Here is a 15,988-nt window from a genome sequence, read left to right on the forward strand (position 1 = left end):
AATGATTGTTCGTTATCTTTGAATCTACAGGGCCTAGCAAAAAGTGTTGTATGCACAGTTTATAGAAAATTTTATTACCTTTTAAAAGCTTCAAACCGTTTTGGAATTGCTTAATTCGTTCTTGAGATATATATGATAAAGTGGACCCAATTTTTTTTTTTTTTGCAAAAACGGTAAATTGCAAATATCTCAAAAACGGTACCATAGAATTAAAAATAACCTTGATTTTCGGAATCAGGGGGTGATTTTACATAAGAATTTCATAACGGCGTTTCTGGTAAAGAGAAAAGAAAAGAAAAATTTGTGGTCCAGTGCTATCGATGACTTAATCAGCTGATCACAAGTGTATGTATAAAATGATTTTTATATTAACGACCGGTTTACAATGAATTTAAATGTGCTCTGTCGAAATGACATTTTAGTATACATTACGTACATATCGAGCCCTAACCGCCAAAATAACGTAAGCGAGAAAATTTTCTTTTTGATGCAGAAATGCATCTAAATGCTCTAGGAATATTTCTGCATCAAAAAAAAAAATTTAAAAAAAATGTACCTTTGTATACAATACAAGTTTAATAAGAACAATTTTTTGTACATTCAATTGAAAAAGACGTTTTTGGGTAGGAAATGACGTTTTTTCAGACCAAGAGGGACGTTTTCTCATGCCGAAGACCTGGCAACACTGCTCATCATGCCCGTGCTGGTATATGACGCAGAAGCATGGACAATGACAACATCCGATGAGGCGGCTCTTGGAATATTTGAGAGAAAGATTTTGCGGAAGATTTACGGGCCTTTACGCGTTGGCGACGGCGAGTACCGCAGACGATGGAACGATGAGCTGTATGAGCTTTACAACGATATGGACATAGTGCAGCGAATTAAAATACAGCGGCTCCGCTGGCTTGGTCATGTCGTTCGAATGGACACCGACGCTCCAGCTCTGAAAGTATTCAACTCGGAACCCGCTGGTGGTAGCAGAGGAAGAGGGAGGCCCCCACTGCGATGGAAAGATCAGGTGGAGAAGGACTTGGCTTCACTTGGCGTTTCCAATTGGCGTCAGTTGGCACAGAAGAGAAACGACTGGCGTGGTTTGCTGAACGCGGCCAAAATCGCTTAGGCGGTTACAGCGCCAAAAAAGAAGAAGAAGTACGAAAACGGTTTTGTAAAATTAACCAAAACTTTCGTGGCTCAAAATGACGAAAAAATTAGTAAGATGTACGCAAGTTTTCGTTATATTTACGCAGATTTTATTTTCAGTGTAGTGCAAATTCGGGTGTAAGCAACTCATTAATCTCGTTTATTGAACGAAGGCTAACCGGGCGCGAGATAATCGCAGAATTAGGTGAATCGCAAATAAAGACATTCCCGGTAAGGGTACGCTTCAGGAGGGAGTAATCTCACCTTTTCTGTGGAACATAGCAATAGACAGCCTCCTTCAAGAACTTGACGACATTGGTTGGAAGACAATTGCAAACGCCGACGATATTGGCCGATCTAATTCAAAGATCTCTTAACCAACTATCCCTATGGCGCAACAGGCGAGGACTGACTTTCTTCCGGTAGATCTACATGCTAAACAAGTCACAAGCATTGCGGAAATTCATATGAATAGTCTAAATAAGTGGTGAAACACCATTTATGGTCGTGGTAGAATATTAACAGATTTTTCTGAGCTTTCCGGATCCATGTCCCACATGAAGGAGAGGGTGTATACTCCGAACATCTGGCAGTCTCCCTTAGCTTTCGTCTTCCGGACCACTGTAATGTCTTTCATGCGGAACTGATGGCAATCGACCGAGCCACAAAACTGGTGAAGTGTGATATGATACCCCAAGCTGATATCTACATCTGCCAGGCGGCAATCAAATCCCTTACAAAGCAGTCGACAACCTCCATGGTAGCCATGAAATGCCGCACATATCTTAACAAGATGGCTGAGTCATTTCGCCCAAAGGTGATATGGGTTCCGGAATACTGCGAAATTGAAGGACACTGCAAGGCCGATGAAAACCGGGTTTGGAAAAAGTCAAGTAATCGAACACCGTAATACACATACACCTGCGTTAGTGAATTCGTCTGAGTGCTTGAAATAAAAACAAAGAAACAACTAAATAAAGTATCTAAACATAAATTTGGCTCCAGCGCAATTATTTCAATCGAATAATACATACGAATATATAAGAACAGTTAGCCGAATGCAAATTTTTTAACTTGAATTTGATTCGATTTTTTGTTAAAACAATCCGGCAAATCCTGTTTATGTGCTTAACATACAAACATGTCTACAATGCCGGGAATTAAAAGGTTACTGGATCGCGTGTAATGAATATATGCAACTAAATTAACAACAACAATAATGTATTGATATTAAAATATACTTGCACATGTGTACATATCGCACACTCACTTGAAAAGAGGCATAACTCAGAAAGCATATCAGGAAATGTAACTGTATGCGGATCGCACAGATTCAACGTACTTAATACAAAAACAGGCATAACAGTTGTTTTCTAGTTAGAGAATATATCTATATATATAAAATTAAGTGGCAAAACTTCCTGTTCGCATACTCCTCCTAGACGGCTTGCCCGATATCAAAGAAATTTTCAGGGGTGATTGGGGTCTGTGTGGAGGGTGCACNGAATAAAAAAAACCTACTTTTGCCTTGACTGGAGATAAATTTACGAATTGATTTATGCAAAAAAAGGTAACTAATTTTTTTTTTGAGTTGTGCCGCTTTTTCAGAAGATGTGCGATGTATACAATATACGGTGGCGAAAACATAAATAGAGACGCATTATTTTAAGAAGTTTTGACTATTTTGCTCTTGCTTATTATTATTTTTTTATGAAAGTATAGCTCATTTTCTAACAAAAACCGTGTAAGTCCGAATTTTGCACTTTATACAAAAATAAGGAAAATTAAATAAATCTAAACAAAATTGGATAAAAGCAAACATTTTGGTTTACATTTTAACAGCCTATTAAGTTCTAGTATAATTAAGAAAAATTCAACACTGATATCGATTATTTAATTAGTTTAATTTTGAAGATAAATCTTCGCAAAAGCTCTGACAGTTTAATTTTTTTGAGGAATAACTGTAATTTTGAAAGGGCGACTCTTTTAAATTTGCAAATTTAAGGACATCTACATTCTATATTTCGACAAGAGGGCACACCGAACTCGAAATGGGGCTATTGATGAATCCATCGTAGGACCCGACTTTTATGACCCCTATAGACTTGATATTACTGCAAGTTACAAATATTAGTAGAACTTAGCGTTGAGTTTTAGCAATTTTTTTCCACACAAAGTATGTATATTCGATTATTTTTTTATATGGAGAAAATGGGCAACACCGTCAGAGAAAAAAGTTCCAAAACTCAACGATAAGCTCTAACTACTTCGAACTTTCACTTTGTTATAATAGATTTGAATGGACTAAAAACTTCATGTTTCTAAGTAAACTAATTAATAGGCTCGAAATTTTTATGAAACTGTCGAATTTTCCTAACTTTTGTGCAAAGTTTGAAATTCGGACTTATTATACTTTCATAAAAGAGCAGTAAACACTAAATAAACAATGAAAATTGTCAAAACTTGTTAAAATGTCGTGTCCCTATTTATATATTCGCCACTATATCTATGTCTCATTATACAGCTGTAAATGTTGTTATTAAATACTAATTTTTTTCTCATCAACCGGTATGAATGCAAGCGTATTCAAATGCTGTTGCTCATCTTCGCTATCACCAATGGGATTCTCCGCTAGAAACCGGAGCGGGAATCACAACTCAAGCTTTATACTTTTGCCAAATACATATTTGCGGCGATCAGATGTGCTCGCACAAACAAACAAGCATATGTACATACATTTGTATGTAGTCACTATGTGTATAGTATACAAAACAAATATATACAAGTTTCTGCCAGATTTTCCTGTTTTGATGTGAAGATTCTACTTATTATCAATCAGTAGGTTTTCGAACGTTGCCGTGTTAGTGTCGGGTTGGGGCAACTTAAGTACATAAGTAAAGTCGATTAATTCAAATTTTTTGTTGTAGCCGCAAGTTTTTAGTACTTAATAACTATAAACTGGCTAATAATTTTTTTAAGTGCAAAATATTCGTGCATACAAGCATACGTGATTGTGAAAAGTAAGTGCGTTTACGAAATATACTTAAGCATAGAGAGCAAGACACAAATTGTTTTAAAAATGCTTCTTTACAAATTACAATATCATATACATAATACATGAACATATAATATTTTTATAGATATGTATGTACATTAGGGCGGGTATATTTTTTTTACTATGTGAATATAGCTTAGCGGGATTCTAAGCCAATTTGCCGAAGAAGCCATGGGTCTAGAATCAATTTGGGGTTGGCCAAATTGCGAAAATAGGTTTCGAAGAAAATATGAAAATTTTTAATGGTGGAAGTTTTAAGAAAACGATAAATGAAGAAATGGATTCCTCATACCAAAAAATTCCGTATTGCGTGTTTTTATACAAAATTTAAGCACTTCTTTACAACACTCCGGCAAAATGCTAAGAAAGCTATTTTCGCAATTTGACAAACTTCAAATTGATTTTAGAACCATGATTTCTTTGGTAAATTTGCTTAGAATTACACGCAGAATACTTCTGTGCTATACGCGCATAGTCGTAAAAAAATCTCCCATACAAATTGACCCGCCCTAATGTACCAATGTACCAATGTATCAATTAAAACAACCATCGAAAACCTTGCCAGTGTCAGCCGTAGGTGTCGGCTATCAACAACTTGTATTCAATCAATTTCAGAGATTGGCGTCGTGCCAGTGATAAATGCCAATAGGCTTGCAAGCAACCAAAGCTAGTATGTTTTTTAGCAAAAATTTTTTCTGTATTCGCACAAAACGAATATATGTACTTGGAAACATTTATTTCTGATTAACTTTGTTGCCTAACTGATTCATTCATTGGGGAGGTGACTCTGTACGCGTATTTTACCAGTAAACCAGTAACCGCGCCACTTCAGAAGCTAGGAGCTGTAATGTTATTCTCATTAGAAATAAAAAAATGTGCGTGGATCCACGCCCGATTGAAGTGAGACTTCTTTCTATTACCCGTATAGCTCACCATATTAAATGATGATTGTTCGGCACGATACTGCCAACATGTCTTCATCGTAATCTTAATCTCAATCGCAATACATATCAATATCAATATTAATCTTAATCTTAATCTTAGTCTTAATCTTAATCTTAATTTTACTTTTAATCTTAATTTTAATTTCAATTCTAATCGTAGTCTCAATCTAAATCTGAATCTCAATCATAATCTTAATCTTAATCCTGCTCGTAATCTCAATCTCAATCCTAATTTTAGTACTGATCGTTATGCTAACCTTAATATTAATCTTAATTTGTCAATTTTTATTGTGGCATATTAATATTTATTTCAATAGTGTTATTGAGCTTTGTACCACGATTTGTTTGTTAGGAAAAATGGAAAAACCACAACAATTTTCGGGTGTCCTTTTCATTGTTACACAAATTTTCGGGTTAGCCGCGGGTGTCCGAGTATGGTGTTCGCTTGTGCTTAATTTTTAGCGAGGATAATCGAACAGGCTCGTTCGTACTCAAGCAGCTTTCGGGTGTGCATCTCGATCGTTTTTTAACGAGGGTGCATGTCAAAGGTATAGAGTAAAGGCGGCAAACAATTTTCGGCCTATCAGTTTCTCTAGATTTCTTCTCAACGCCATGTGTTGACTGTTGAAAATTCCAGCGATACTCAAATGCCACAAGGGTAGATTCCACAAAATTGTTAGCAGTATTGGTCAAGACCTATACCACAAAGAATTCGCGATGTCAGCCTTTCTGGATGTGGTTGGCGCCTTTAAAAATCTTCATGGATGGCTCCAAAATGAGCGTTGAAGTCGGATCTGGTGACTGATCACTGATTTAAAATAATTTTTTGAAAATACCATAACCTTAAAATTTCAAAGTCCTTTAAAAAAATTGGACGCCGGGGAGAAAAACTCGGAATACAATTGACTCAACAATAGCCCTCATAAGTTTGTTCATTAAAAATAGCCACTGAATATAGATTTTAGCTCTATTGGATTGTGCATCACTGGTTGACAGTTGGATTATGACAGCCTAATTACAGCATTATTTATACCAATATTGCAGTAACAAGTTCGCTTTTTAAGTCTTTCGATTCAATTAAGGCTGCGGTTACTATGCATGCGTATTCTGACGAACTTTTGTTCTGACGATTTCTTCGAAGCAAAAACATACGAAACAAACAACAAACAAACACGTATTTCTTTCTTGCGACGTATTAGCCGTATTAGCCCTAGCCTGAGGCAAACAAATAAGCGGAAAAAAACTTTCAAAAATTTTATTCATATTTAAATGCAAGGAGTTTTTATTGAATTATATTTCGATAAATAAAAATAGTTAAAATAGTACATTATATGTATGTAATTGATATTGAAATTTCCATAAAGCTTTAGTATTGTATTCACGTGACGATGATTTTTTATTGAAGAGGATATTTTTTTTTTTATTTAAGAAAAAAAACGTTCAACCAAATAATGCCAGCTGTTTCCAAGCTGCTACCAATGCAGCTCTATGTCATTATGTATATTAGAGTATTTATAACATATGTACAATGTATTCCCAATTTGCCACAGGGCGAAGACGACGTCGCTCTGGTGAAGTCGTTTGGGTGAACTCGAAACGAAGTCGTTTTTTCCATACAAAATTCAACGTCGTTCGGACGTCGTTTTTTCTCATCGAATCGAAGACGTTGCGACGTTCGTTCTGGTGAAGTCGTTTGGGTGAACTCGAAACGAAGTCGTTTTTTCCATACAAAATTCAACGTCGTTCGGACGTCGTTTTTTCTCATCGAATCGAAGACGTTGCGACGTTCGTTCTGGTGAAGTCGTTTGGGTGAACTCGAAACGAAGTCGTTTTTTCCATACAAAATTCAACGTCGTTCGGACGTCGTTTTTTCTCATCGAATCGAAGACGTTGCGACGTTCGTTCTGGTGAAGTCGTTTGGGTGAACTCGAAACGAAGTCGTTTTTTCCATACAAAATTCAACGTCGTTCGGACGTCGTTTTTTCTCATCGAATCGAAGACGTTGCGACGTTCGTTCTGGTGAAGTCGTTTGGGTGAACTCGAAACGAATCCGTTTCTTTGAACCCACAAGTTTTTTGAGGAACCTTCGGTCTGGGTTGGACAAGTTCCACGCCCATATTATTATATATCTAAGTATAAATAACAGTCATTCATTTGAATAGTAAACCGTTTTTATTATGACAGAATATGGAATCCACAATGTACACTTGTACTCACAAAATTAAGCCACCTACATCTTTTTTCAGTATTCATAATATTCTTCAAATTATTTATTTTTTTATTTTTTTTATAAAGGTACAGTTCACTCTATTGGCCTTATTAATAAAAAATAAAATTTGCGGGTATGAAATTTTTTTAAATTTGGTGTAAAACTGTACTTTTCCTTTAAATTTGGTATAAATTTTGAGCATCGTTTTGCAGTTCGCTGATATATCGTTTTTACGGGCTGCAGGGGAGTCGGTTTTGCGACCCGCCGGTAAGTCGTTTTTGCGAATCGCCGGCGAGTGTGCTTTTCATCCGCCGGCGAGCTCGCCGGGGAGTCGTTTGCGACCGTCGCCGGGGAGTCGTTTGCGACCGTCGCCGGCGAACAAATTGTTCACCAAAACGAGTCGGAAACGACGTCGCTTGGCAAATTGGGTTTACACAAATACAAATGTATGTTCGTACGTACATATGTAAGTATGTGTGTACTAGAGCATGCCTGCCAATAACGTCATAGCTGGGGTAAAACCAGTTTCGCTATTCGGTCAATTATACGCTGCTTTACAGCCTTCATTGCTTCCATTTAATTTATTTATTTATTTTATTCGCTTCGACGTAAAATTGCAAATCATAGAATACTTAAACAGCAGACTATATATTTTTAACAGACTTCAAAAAAGGAGGAGCTTATCAAATAGCCGGATTTTTTAAAATATTTCTTTGGATTTCGTGGTTTAACTCTTTTCAATAATTTCACAAAGATGATCGCATACTAATTCGATTTAGCTGCGATCATTGGATCCTGCATATTTAGATGACCGGCTTCAATGGTTTTTTTTTGTAAATTATTAGTTTTGTTTTTATTTAAATGCTTCTGATAACTAATAGGTACCACGAACCAAGTATTTATTTTTTGTTTGTCAGTGCATAGCTAACACATACATACATATATACATATATACTTCCACAACAAGTAAATTTGTGTTGCCTATAATTCCATTTTAAATCGAGGGTTATATGCACCCATACCCCTTACACAGATTATAAGTACATATTTATGTATACACACGGCTCTTTAGCCGGGTGAGAGATCACTTTTAAATAGCTGATAATTATATTTATTCGTATGTCTATATAAAATGCAAATAATTATGAAAAAGTGTTTTCAAACAGCTCCAAGCTGGCATTTTCATTTCGTTATCAGCTGGGGCGTTTTCTGTGGCCTAAATATACTCGCTTGTGTATCAATGTATCAGTGATGCCAAAACATAGAAATTGTATCCCTATAGTGGGAGTTTTTAATGAGAAAATTATCCAAATAGGTATTTTGTTGAGCTGAACTAACGAAACTATAAATACATATGTATATATATGCTCAGATGTACGAAATTTGTAGTTTTTTTTTGTAAATTAAAAAATAATAATTTGGCGTTTACACTTTTGCTAAGTGTTTGGTCGAGTTTCTCCTGCAATTTATGGTGTGCGTCTTGACGTCGTTACACAAATGAGAAGCCTTTTCACACAGTGGCCGCCCGATATTGGGAAGAAAAAAACAATGTGTCTTGGTAAAATACATGAGGCCTTCGGAGTGTACATAATGTGACCAACCGTACTTCTCCGTACGTCGTACTTCGCAGTACAATCAAATGTACTTCTTTGCAATATTTTGTACTGCCTTTTAAGATGGGTCTTCTTTAATTGATTTGAGAAATTTTAAAACCTTAGTCGAATACATAAATTTCAACCTTCTTTCACTTCACTTGCCGAGCTAACAAATTTCATTTTAAATGGCTTCTTCATCCAGAAAAATTAAAAGGTGTTAGAGAGTTTACGGGGAGTATTTAGCTGGTTTGGAAAGTAGCGCACGCTACTACACGTGGAAAAATATGATTTTTAGAATACCCCAATAATAATGAAGAAAGCATCGTTGAATATACATGAAATATTCGTATTTGCAATATCTCTACAATTATTTTTAAGAGAAAATTATCTCAACCATATGCAATTCACGGAAGTAAAAGTTCATTTCACCGTTGTTCCTTTTTTGTACATACATACGACAATTCTGTATTCTTATTGAATTAAGTTTAACTAGTCATAATCCCCGAAAATCGAGGTGCTCCGTATCCGGGCAACATATTAACCATTTCTTTGTTAACTATCGTACAGTGCTTATTTTTTGGAAACGAATTGCCCCTTCAAGTGGTTTGGATTAATTACACCAGGCTGAAGTTGAACGACCCAGTCGACTAAATTGACATCTCGCAAAATCGTCTCTTGTTGTACTTGTCTTAATTTTTGAGTCTGGAGAGAGAAAATTGAAACAATCAGGTTCTCTGCAACTCATATACATATCGTCGCTCGAATAAAGAAACATACACTATTATTCGATAATTGCACCATTGGATAGACAATCCTTTAATCTATTAGAAAAATCTTTAGTTTTCTTAAATATCTCTTTGGCTCACTAATTTATTCCCGAAAAACGAAATTATATTTGTATGGTTTGTAATGGTTTGTAAAAACTTCCAATTCGTTTTTCTCAAAACTATACTTTTCATGTTACACTATTTCATTATTCCAGCGACGATATGTTGAGAGTTTAAAACTGTTCATCGACCATAATTTTTTTTTTTTTAGTTTTCCGACATTTTAAAATCATATAAAGTTGAAAATAAAAAAATTTAATTGTTTAAAATTATTGTTGTTTGATATATAAAATGAGAATGTGAGTGGGAGTTTCAACTCTACATTTTAAAATCATACGGTGCCAATTGAAATGAACGTAATAAAGTTGTGTTCAGTGTAAACCTTTAAAAAATTTTCAGTGCAAATATTTCAAAAGTCGTCTAATGATTCTTAAATCTGAAATGTTTTAGCAAAGTTTCAGATCGACCACTTTAATTTGATACATGACTTGCCTCTTTACGATTAGTAGGTCGTGTGTTTTTGAGAGTGGGAAAAAATAAGAAAATAAGGCATATTTCCTGTCTACCACCACTGCTAGGTACTAAATACATATGTGTATGTACTTAAGTTTGAAAATATATGTCGATGCCAACGTGGTTAATATGTAATTAGAGCCATCTGTTAGTGCTCTAACGGCTTTATCAATACTTTTTCTTGGGTGTTAAACCCAGCAGAGTGAACCATTTTCGTGTTAATCTAAACAAAAAAAAACATTCCAGAAAAGATATTACCGCCTTATGTGCATGTAAAACGGCTTTATTTAGATGGGTAGCCAAATCATATCAGGTTCACTAGATATGCACATGCATATGTATTTGCGTATAGGTACATAAAATCAAAATGCAATGTCACTTGTCTAATACCGAGTCTACCAATATGCGTAGAACTAATATTTCAATAGAGTTAAGTTTGATGTCTTCGAATGCCTTCGAAGCGCAATACATACATTGTTCAGTTTCGGGCTTTTTACATACCCATCAAACTTAACCCCTACTTACTAGTTTTCCAGTGACTAAGTAACTGCACATATACAAATTTCTGTAGTATATCATCCTATGCTTTTTATTCGCATATCCTTGTCGATCTAAAGTACCAGTTGGCTAGCCTGGGCTCAGGCATACCAAGGCCCAATTAGGGAATGGACAGACGACTAAGACGAAGATCGGCTTTGTAGGCCGATCTGAAAGACTTTTCAACGACCATGAGATGGACTGTTTTACTATACATGTCAATGTGTACAGATATCTTTGAAATATAAAAATAAAAAATAAATCACTTTTGAAATTATGTTTTCCTCATTCATCACTATGTACGTCTTACATAATCGTTTCAAGAAAGCTGCAATCTTGTTACACAAATAGGTAGAGATAAAACTGTTAGTAGGTAGAAATTAAAGAGTTTTAATTGCCAAGATCGGTTGAGAGTTGACCAAAGTATAAGATATTTTTCACATATCGACGCCCGTTCTGCCGATTCCGTGCTACGGTTGCTTAGGAGACCACCACCCCTTTTGCCATGCCCTGGCATGTGGCACATAACGGCGAATGGGGCCATCGTCAGTATTTCCGCGTAGATTAATTATCTCGTTCTAATCCTGGATTCTTCTGTGGAAGTATCACATTGATTCGACTACATTCAAAGTTACGAGGGCAATAATTCCGTACAAGAGTCTAGCAGGCAAAAGCCCTGAGATGGCCGTACACGTTGCTTAGGCTTCGAGAACTAATTTAGTCTGGCCTGTGCGCCCATCAAGGGAGCGATGCGTACATGCGCGACGCCACGAAAAGCCATTTTGCAGCTCCTTCAAAAGCTACTCCGCAGAGATGGAATAAACAAGTCATTTAAAAAATGAAATTTAGAACTCTTTAGCTACAATGAGCCAAAAGCAACATGGTTTTTCCAAACCTAGTTGTTGTTTTATTTTGTCATGGTAAATACTCCGATAGTACGAAAAGTGATTCAAGTTGAATATGTGTAAACACATTTGTATGGCTGACTGCAGCTAAACGTCTTTGGTTGATTTTTTCTCGTGTAAGAAGGCTGGAACACCTCTATTTTGGAGAAAAATGCACACGCAAGCACTATGCAGTGGCACAGAGGTGGATCCAAAACCTCTGAAGTTATTGGGGCATTCATCAATAGCTTTATCCAACAGAATTCTGCTTCTATGGGTACAAAGGCCACAAAGAAATATAGGAAATCGTAGTAGTGCAAATATTAGCTAGGGAAACAGCAGCTTCAATTGTCACAGATCCCGTAGTAGGTCTCAACAAGATCAAGAACGAGCTCAGGGAAGAAGTAATATGAATGATAGAACGAAATTGACGGTTACACCCAAAGAGATATAGGCTTCTTAAGAGCCTGCCTAAGAAGAAACTGAGGATTGTCACGCGCATCCTCACGTGTCACTTCTGCCCAAGAGTGGAGTTGTCCTGTTAGGAATCTGGGAAAATTACGTCTGTCGCTTTTACAATCGGCTAAGTAGATACCTCTGAACCCGCTCCTTGAGTGTGGGGATAACGAAAAAAATGTCTAGACTCAATGTGGCCAAAATATGAGCACATACTCTTTCTACCTCTTAACGCCCTTCCAGACTTGCTGCTGATTTTAGTCTCAACGAGACGTTGTGATAAGTAGAGGGCACAATAGATCGGAAGATCAATGTGTATACCTTTTCTAATTATCTATCTATCTAATCTGGCAAATAGAAACTGAAAGTAATACCTCCACCGGCTCATGCAAGTTTTGTTTGTAGTTAAATCGGGAATTTGGCTGTATGTGTGTCTCTTCAAGTTGGCGTAGACATATTTTTTTGGCTGCTGTGGTCTAGTAGTTAGCAGTGCGCACTCCCATTCCGCAGGACCTGGATTCGAGCCCAACTTCCGACCAACATCAAAAAATAATTCAGAAAAAAGTTTTACAAATAGCGATCGCCCCTCGTCATGAAAAACAGCCAACCGACCAAACACTAACATATTGTGTATGCGTGAATCTATTATTATTATTATTTGGCATATCTTTCTGCTTACTTTTATGCAGTTCAGTTTTGGTAAAGCAAAATTCTTTCTTCTTCATTTCAGCCTTATACACAGTCAAAATGACTTCATATTGGAGGATTACCGTCGTATGCCTGCTTTCCTTATGGATTGGCTCAACTCAACAACAATCAACTCCGAATCTTGACGATTTACTGAATAAAATCTTCACAACAGAGGCAACACCATTCCAGCCTGTACCGACTAAGACTACTGTTCTTCAGCCTAATCCTCAGCCACAACCAGAACCACAGCCCAATCCAAATCCGGCACCACCAATTGATCCTGGAAGTGGCAAGGTTTGTGGTCTGAACAAAGAATGTGTGGCACGTTTCTTGTGTAATGAAGATGGCGCAGTCAATACAGATGGCACAACGCTCATTGATATCCGCTTCGATGGCGACGAACAGTGTACTTACTTGGAGGTCTGCTGTAATACACCCGATAAGGTATGTGGAACTTATAGAGATTTTTTAATATACATAACTCAAAACATTTCTAATTATACGTACAATCATTTCATTGCAGTTGACAGAGCCCAAGGTGCCCATAAAGCCAGATGAAACACATGAAGGCTGTGGTTATCGCAATCCCGATGGTGTCGGCTTCCGAATTACTGGCGACAAGGAAGGCGAGGCACAATTTGGCGAATTCCCGTGGATGGTAGCCATTTTGCGTGATGAAGTGATTGGCGGCGAAACATTGAATATTTACGAATGTGGCGGCGCTGTGATCGCACCAAATGTTGTCTTGACCGCAACCCATTGTGTACTCAACCTCGAACCGCATGTGCTGGTGGCACGCGCTGGTGAATGGGATACACAAACCAAACAGGAAGTGCTGCCACATCAGGATGCGCGCGTCAAGGAGATTATACGTCATGAAAACTACAATAAAGGTGCACTTTATAATGACGTGGCACTACTCATATTGGAGACACCCTTCTATTGGGAAGAAAATGTGCGTCCCGTCTGTTTGCCCGAACCGAATGCCAATTTCGACTATGCACGTTGTTACGCCACTGGCTGGGGCAAGGACAAGTTCGGTAAAGATGGTACGTATCAATTGATTTTGAAGAAAATCGATCTTCCTACTGTGCCCAGAGATACCTGCCAAGCCAATCTGCGTAGAACTCGCCTGGGCAAATACTTCAATTTGGATAAAAGTTTCATGTGTGCTGGCGGCGAGCGGGGCAAGGATACTTGCAAAGGTGACGGTGGCTCACCGCTGGTATGCCCCGATCCACAAAATCCTAAACGTTACTATCAAGCTGGTATCGTGGCTTGGGGTGTGGGCTGTGGCGAGGAAAATGTACCAGGCGTCTACGCCAATGTGCCATACCTACGCAACTGGATCAATGACAAGCTCGCCGCAAGAGGAATTGATTTTAAATATTTTACGGTTTAAATAGCACTGAAATTAGTATGCAACACACTGTTTGTTTTAAAAATGTACTTTGATATTGTACGATAATATTTGAAATAAATGATTAAAATATAGATAGACACAAATAAATAACGAATATATGTAATAATAACACTGTACAGCACTCGGCTGGGTATTGGACCAAACCAACTTTTTTTAAGAGATTGAGTCATAAGTAAAAAAAGTAATTTCTCCGTTTTTCGAAGCGTCGGCTTTTTCGTTCAAATACGTTTCTATTCTGCGCTTCGCAGATGCTTTTTCATAGCTTAGTAATACAAAACTAAAATTTGTGTTAACATTTCAATATCTTGGGACCGTCTGGAATCTGGAATCTAAGAAATAACAGCGAGCACCTTTGCAAACTGAGCTACAGCTAAAGGTATGTAAACGTACATTTCTTACAATCATTCAAACAAATTTAATTTCAAATTGAAAACACATTTCTTCCAAAATAACTTAAAATCGCACACAAGGAAGAACCAAAAAGACCGAAAAATCATGATACTTTTTTCTTTCGTATGTCCATTTTAGAACTGGTTCGGAACTATAGAATTTAGGACAAGTTCGGAACTATCGAAAAAGGGATGTAGCGGGGGGCAATTGACACTTCCTAGGACATCGCCATCTTAAATTCGCCAGTTGCTTGCATGCAAAAGAGATTTAACGCGAACCAGTACTGGGTCTAAATGTACTAGAAGCGCTCCAGTTCGGAACTAGAGATTTTCCCCACAGGGATTGTTAAGGTAATTAAATTTCTTCCGATATGCATATTTGTATACTTCGTATATAAAAATTTGAGAAAAACACATTTAAATGAAAAAATACCTTTTCTTGTATAAAAATAATATTTTAAACAAAAAAATTACTAACTGATTTTTTAAAAAATTGGTATCATTGTAAATGCGATCAAACCCCCTTTCTTCTTATTTGCATATTTGTATAATTCGTGAATAAAAATTTGAGAAAAAACACTTAAAAAGAAAAATAACTTTTTTATCAAAAAATATTTTAAACAAAAAAATAACCCCCTCCCCGATTTTTAAAAAGTTGGCATCGTTGGTATTTTTTCCTTTTAAGTGTTTTTCTCAAATTTTTTTAGACAAAGTATACAAATATGCATATCAGAAAAAGGAATTTAATCGCCTTTACAACGGTACCAATTGTTTAAAAATCGGTTGGTAATTTTCTTGTTTAAAATATTTTTTTTTATAAAAAAAAGTTTTTTTTTCCTTTAAATGTGGTTTTTCTCAAATTTTTATATACAAAGTATACAAATATGCATTTCAGAAGAAAGGGGTTTAATCGTCTTTACAGCGATACCAATTTTTTAAAAATCGGTTGGTATTTTTTTTTTGACTAAAATATTTTTTTTTATAAAAAAAGGAATTTTTCCTTTTTTTCTTATACACGAAGTATACAAATATCCACATCAGAAGAAAGGGGGTTTATTGCCTTTGCAACAATAATAACCTTTTAGAAGTCGGTTAGCAATTTTTTGTTGTTTACAATTTTAAATACGAAGTATACAAATACGTATATCGGAAGAAAGGGGGTTTAATCACCTTTACAATGATATAATTTTTTTTAAAATCAGTTCAAAATCGTTTGCAATAAAAGGAATTTAATTTTTCGAAGACCTGAACTTTGACCACTTATAGCACCTGTAATATAAGTTTGCACATAAAAAGTTATATACGATTTAAATAAGAGCAAAA

The 15,988-nt window shown here is 36.3% G+C and overlaps 1 protein-coding gene across 1 annotated transcript; it reads left to right on the forward strand.

The window, feature by feature from the left end:
* The first annotated feature begins 3,933 nt into the window (after positions 1-3,933).
* Positions 3,934-14,363, forward strand: LOC108373980 (proclotting enzyme-like). The gene is made up of 3 exons (XM_017629931.1): positions 3,934-4,163; positions 12,894-13,297; positions 13,377-14,363. The coding sequence occupies exons 2-3, from the start codon at positions 12,911-12,913 to the stop codon at positions 14,253-14,255; spliced, it is 1,266 nt and encodes a 421-aa protein (XP_017485420.1). The 5' UTR covers positions 3,934-4,163; positions 12,894-12,910; the 3' UTR covers positions 14,256-14,363.
* Positions 14,364-15,988: the final 1,625 nt, after the last annotated feature.

The sequence above is a fragment of the Rhagoletis zephyria genome, unplaced genomic scaffold, assembly GCF_001687245.7.
Source record: "Rhagoletis zephyria isolate East Lansing unplaced genomic scaffold, Rhagoletis_zephyria_1.1 Rzeph_scaffold_00085, whole genome shotgun sequence".
Classification (NCBI taxonomy): Eukaryota; Metazoa; Arthropoda; class Insecta; order Diptera; family Tephritidae; genus Rhagoletis; species Rhagoletis zephyria.

Excerpts from the sequence above, each read along its gene's own strand:
- LOC108373980 (XM_017629931.1), top strand. The coding sequence starts at position 12,911 with ATGACTTCATATTGGAGGATTACCGTCGTATGCCTGCTTTCCTTATGG. Across the intron at positions 13,298-13,376 it reads GCTGTAATACACCCGATAAG|TTGACAGAGCCCAAGGTGCC; the intron begins GTATGTGGAACT and ends ATTTCATTGCAG.